The sequence below is a fragment of the Rhagoletis zephyria genome, unplaced genomic scaffold (assembly GCF_001687245.7).
Source record: "Rhagoletis zephyria isolate East Lansing unplaced genomic scaffold, Rhagoletis_zephyria_1.1 Rzeph_scaffold_00329, whole genome shotgun sequence".
NCBI classification, from domain to species: Eukaryota; Metazoa; Arthropoda; class Insecta; order Diptera; family Tephritidae; genus Rhagoletis; species Rhagoletis zephyria.
This window is the reverse complement of record NW_016157413.1, coordinates 167,899-174,189: the sequence shown is the minus strand read 5'-3', so window position 1 is coordinate 174,189 and position 6,291 is coordinate 167,899. Positions and strand designations below refer to the sequence as shown.

Sequence of the window (6,291 nt, the reverse complement as noted above, 5' to 3'; positions counted from 1 at the left end):
AGCATTCAAATTTATCAAAAAAGTCGCGAAAATTTCATATTACATCACATTATTCTTGCATTACTGGTAATGCCAAATCGAATGCCCCACTTTTCTTAGGTCGTCGCAGTGGAAAAAGTAATGCATTATCGAATGCGAAAACGGCTGTTTTACTGTTTTTTTTCTTTCGATCACAATCCATTACGTTTTCCCACTGGGTTGTTTAGTTCTATGCATGTCTGTCTTTATTTATGTGTGTGTTTATGTGCTTGGTGACATTCGCTTATTTGGCTTATTTCTTTAATTAGGCTACAGGNAGCATTCAAATTTATCAAAAAAGTCGCGAAAATTTCATATTACATCACATTATTCTTGCATTACTGGTAATGCCAAATCGAATGCCCCACTTTTCTTAGGTCGTCGCAGTGGAAAAAGTAATGCATTATCGAATGCGAAAACGGCTGTTTTACTGTTTTTTTTCTTTCGATCACAATCCATTACGTTTTCCCACTGGGTTGTTTAGTTCTATGCATGTCTGTCTATATTTATGTGTGTGTTTATGTGCTTGGTGACATTCGCTTATTTGGCTTATTTCTTTAATTAGGCTACAGGTAATTTATTTTAATTTCGTAATTACATACAAAGGTTTACAGCACATTCTCTTTAATTCACTTTTCATGTCATTTTACAACAATTAATTTCGCAAAAAACTAATTTTAAGCCTTGTTTTTTTTTGCTATTTAAGACATTTTAATTTTATATTAATTTATTTTATTTTACGTTAAATTTATCTCTATCTACATGTAGTTTATACTAATTTTAAGTTGGTTTTCAGTCAGCGTTTACCGATTCATCATTATTTTTCACTTGGGTCTAATTGAAATTGTGTTTAGTTATCCCGAGTTTTGTACACATTTATTAAAAAAAAGGTGACACACTCTGTTACATACATGCATATACTAGGCTTAGATGTCCTTAGCTGACTCACCTTCTGGTAGCGGGATCTGCAGCGGGAATTAATGGTCCCGGTTAAACGGGGCACAACTTGCTTTATTCCTCTTTGCCACTGATCAAAATAAACCGTATTCGATGCGGAACTTTCCCTTGCACTTCTTTTCACTTAAAAGACACTTTCCCATTTGAATCTTCCTGTTAGCCGACCAAGCGATCGTGCCCCGGTGCATTTGCGTGTGGAACATTTCTCAAACTTTCACTCAGATCTACGCATACAAACACATAATTCAAATCTACACCTTAGCATATGCACCTACACACACGCACACGTACGCACAGAGTCATTCCTGGCAGTGCGCCTTCTCACACATGTTGCGCAACATGTTTGGGTACATCGTTGAGGTACAAATGGGCATTTGTGTGGGGGGATATTTGAGTGGGGATATTTTTTGCAGCAGTTACTTGCCACCGATTACATAGGCTGTCGTTACAGTATGTATGTGGGTTTATGAATAAGGACCGCTTAAAATCGATCTCAAATTTGTACTTTCTCTGTAGAAATTTTAGGTCTATGTTATGTAGTTTGACTATTGTCAATTAAATCTAATGCTTTGTATTGCATGCGCTCCACATTTTTCGTTTTCAATCTCATCAATTATTTATAATGACTTTTGCTAAAATTTTAAAATCAAAAGTTATCAAAACAAATTCTATGGGACTGAGATATATTATTTTCTAATTTTTGTCCATTTATTTGATATATTAAAAAGTTTTTTTTTTTATTTCATTTATTTTCTTCATTTAGTTCTTGATTTATGATAAATTATCTCATTTCTATTTAATTTATTGACGGATTTTACAACGCGAAATTACTTGACTTCAGCATGATTTGCTTATAAATTATAAATGAACCGTAAATTACGATAATGTGAACATGATTTTTTAACTCCAACTTCGAAATTGTGTGGCAAATACTTAAAAAAATGCCCTGAAAAATTGAGCCCGGTAAAAGCGAACACTTTTAAGTATATGTACATATATAGTTGCGTTCGCCAAACAATCCGCTTACCCAAACTGTTCGCTTCGCCAAATTTATTCGCTTAGCAAGTGATAATACCACCCATAATGTGCTCGACCAAAGCGTGCAAACATTTCCCGTTTAAAATACACGTAAACTTAGATTTTTTTCTTTAAAATTCTACAGCTCAGAGGCATTTTATGGCATAATCTTGGTCAAAGATAGGGTTCCTTCAGAATTGAATGCTCTTCAAAAGTGTCCATTGCGGCGTAACTAAACCCAGCTACAGAAGAAATGTAAATAGCAAACTTGTAGGAAATCAATTTCTACATATTTCTTGAGATATTGGGCTTTGCAATTGATAAAAAATTTCTACAATTAAGCTCAATAGTCCATGATAATTCCACACTACCCAATCTTCAAAGCCCAATTTCTCAAGAAATATCGATGTTAGCGACTTGGTTTGGAAAAGCTTTGTATGGAGGAAAATGTGTAAAACCGTCAGAAAAATAATTTGTTACACATTATTACACTAAAATTGAATGGGCTATAAAACTGCGTACTTAAAAGCTCTGATTGAAAAGTTTAAAATTGTGATGAAATTGAATTTTCCTTAATTTTGTATAAAGCTTGAAACCTTGGTTTATATAATTTTGTGTTAAGCATAATCCATATTTTTATAAAAAAAATAACAAAAAAGCTTCCAATATATTATGAATATTTAAAAAAGGAATGGTGTATGCAGACTTTTGGTGTTAAGTGTACATACTATATAGTGTTTACTAAATATTTATCTACTATTCGCAAGATGAAGAAATGAAAACTATTAATTAGGTTTTTCTCTTGCGAAAACTTTGTACGTATTTGAATTAAACTTACCTATAAATAATACGGGGGTAGAAACCAAGTCTTGTTACAATCCATACAATAGTAAATACCGCAAATATAAAATCACATAGCTTTTGATATTTCGCATATTTTGTCAATTTCGCTGCCTGAAAATATATATATAAAAATTATTAAATGTAGTGCCAGAACTATTAGTTACAATTACATACTAAATCATATTTACACAAGTTAGGACAGTACTGTTTTCGGCTATGCCTGTCATGAACATCAATACATTTTTCTTCATCTATTACTGCATTTTAAAGTTTTTTGGGAGCTAACAAAATTGTTCGCAGAGAGAATTTTTCGCAATGTATGCAAAGTTTTTTATTATAATTTCTTTTCGCTGATTTTTTATAAAAATTTAGTTCATGCAAAAACAAAAATGAAATTTCTAAACCTTGTGCAAAGCTCAGGAAAATGCAATAAATGCATCTTTCTAATCAGAAAAATCCTAATTACGAAGCAAAATTATTGGCACAGAGAATTTTTCGCAATGTATGCAAAGTTTTTTATTATATTTTTTTCGCTGACTTTTTATATAAATTTAGTTCATGCAAAAACAAAAATCAAATTTCTAAACCTTGTGCAAAACTCTGGTCAATTCAATAAATTTGCAACTTTCTAAACAGAAAAAATCTAAGTACTTATGCAGTTTTATAGCCTATTCAATTTTAGCACAACAAAGTGCAAGTTTAAAGTTGCAAAAAATAGCATTAATTTTTGGATTTTTTTTTGCAGCCGGGATTATTTTCTTCCAAACAAAAGAAAAAAATAAATTGTCGAACATGCTTTGTATGGAAGAAACTGCGTGAATATCGTGATTAGAAAGTTGCAAATTAGTATGCAAATGTATTGAATTTTCCTCAGTTTTCCACAAAGTTTAGAGATGTCATTTTTATGTTTTTTTTTTGTTGTAGTGTGAACTATATTTTTATAAAAAGTTAACGAGAGAAATATGAATAAAAAACTTTGCATACATTGCGAAAAATTCTCTGTGTCAATACTTTGTTCGTCGCTGTACATAGATAGAGGAATTATATAACAATAACTCATAACTGAACAATCGGTGGTATGGAAGATATACCATATAAAGCACCGATCTAAATGATTTTCGCAGTAGGTCTTGTATGATCCATAATTAAATAGCTCAAACAATTTCATGATTTTAGCTGCATACGTATTTTGAAAACTGAGGAACAAGATTGCTCGACGCTCTGATCATTTTGCTTTGTTCTTTCGTGGGTCTATCTCTTCTTCTTCTGATACATACGAGTATGGGACCAAAGTTATAATACCAGTTCGTTGTCACTGAAGGTATAAAAATCGTATATAATATATCTGTCACAACGTTTAATGCGCAAAATTCCTTCATGCATACATGAAAGCTTACAATGCGATGGCATACATATGTATGTAAAAATTATGATAAATATTTACAGTGACTGCTTGAATCGACATAATTAAACAGGAATCTAATTCGAAGCTTTTGCAGTGGGAGCTGACCGAAGTCAAGTTTTATTCATTATTTCGTTAATCGAACTTTTGTATTTTATAACTCGATAAGATCTAAGTCTTGTCAAACCCTGGATTCGCTTCGCTGTGAATATACCAGTTATAATTTTCTTTTCAGATTTAGTCGCATGATTTTAACTTATTAGTTTTCTCCTTTACTTGAAACCAAAATGTATTCAACAAAGTGTGATTGATTTTGACATTGCTCTCATACGAAACAGGCTATAATGTCAAATTGAAATGAATTGGTAACCCATTTGAAAATGTGTTTTTTTCAAATTTGATAAAAGTCAGGACACGAAAATAGTGCGATGTTTTAAACCACCTAGTTGCGAATTAAGACGGCAGCGATGGGAAGAAAGCTGTGGTGTTGTACTACGTGATTCATCTCGCGTTTGTGTAAACCACTTCAAGGAAAGTGATTTCATTAGTTGTCCGTCCAAATCAAGCACTTTCAAACGAGCTCGTATATACCTAGGCGCAGTCCCAATGCCATACGAAATAACTGATACAAGTGAGGATTTAGTACACGATCAGGATACATTCTTTGTTGAGCCCAAACTCAAACAGACGACTCTTTAGAATGCACGTTGTGAACAGAAATATTTCGGCTTACCGAAATAATTAAAACCATGCAAGCAAGTATGGAAGAGCTTAAATTAAAACCGCTCGAAACAAAGTATTTAATGGAAAACTATTTCGCATGAAAAAAAATTTAATTTCAAAATTGTTAGAGTTAAGCTCAAATATATAATTGGAAACAAATGTAAAAGCATACTTTTATAAGTGTCGAATAATGTTTAGGATAAAAAATTTAAATATAAAAATAAACGCACCAAAGCATAAAACTTGGGCAATTAAAAACAAGAAAATTGCTAAAACGATTTTATAAACAATTTGTTTTATTTTTTTGACAAAATATATGTAATGTAAGTAAAACAAAACTATAATCGAAATAAAGGCCTAGGGCATCAGTGCTGACAAGATACATGCATCACTAAGGGTTAATTCGTTTGTTTATACTTTTTGACATTATAGTACCTTAAAAGAGAGCCGCACTGAGTTGTCAATCACACCTTGTTTAATACACCTTGCTTGAAACTGAGGGTAGTTACATACATACCTTAATTCACGAAGGCCGTAACCAAAATTTTTTTTTATTTTACAGGAGAAGCAGAAAACATTATAAAAAGAATATCAAAAACAGGTAGGACATTTTAACAAGTGGCATGTAACCCCGTTGTTTTTGGTACTAAAACTTTAAAATTTTTATTGAATGTATATTTTAATATATCCCACCAAAATCTGTGAAAAACGCAGTTTCGAAAATAGTGTTGGTTAGGGCCTTGTGAATTAAGGTAACAATATATTTAAAATGATTTATGATCGAAAAATTCCTTGCTTTTGATACCCTTAATATTTAATTAGTTCATATATTTTGAAAAAAAGTCATTCAGAAATTTAATTTTAAAGTCAACATATTCTAAGCGTCGCACAGTGGTTGCATTTATATGGGGACAGCGGGCAAAAATACTTTTAATGGACATATCGGGATAAAATTTTTACCCTAAGGTCTGTTAAGAGTAAAAACTGTAATATGTAAAAGTGGGCGGGGTTGGACACGCCCACATACAGTCATGTGAAAAATAATAGGGACACGACATTGCGACCAGTTCCGGCTATTTTTTTTTTTGTTTGTTTAATGTTTATTTTTTATAAAAATACAACTCACTATCTAACAAAAACCACATAAGTCCAAATTTCAAACTTTGTAAAAAAGTGGAAAAGTTCAACAAAATTTTAAAACACCACAAACCTTTAGAAACTTTTGGAAAAAATATGTGTGCAGTTTTATAGCCCATTAAATTCTAGCTGAAGAAATTGCAAGTTTAAAGTGGCTAAAAATTTGCGTTGATTGTTGTTATTTGTTTTTTTTT

At 31.7% G+C, this 6,291-nt stretch overlaps 1 protein-coding gene across 2 annotated transcripts in view; it reads right to left on the bottom strand.

Moving 5' to 3' along the window:
- Window positions 1-6,291, bottom strand: part of schlank (ceramide synthase schlank) — a 177,333-nt gene that overhangs the window by 47,481 nt on the left and 123,561 nt on the right. For both annotated transcript variants that reach the window (XM_017610661.1, XM_017610660.1), the window contains one exon: window positions 2,831-2,946. In XM_017610661.1, coding sequence (XP_017466150.1) covers window positions 2,831-2,946 — 116 coding nt within the window. The remainder of the gene's footprint in view (window positions 1-2,830; window positions 2,947-6,291) is intronic.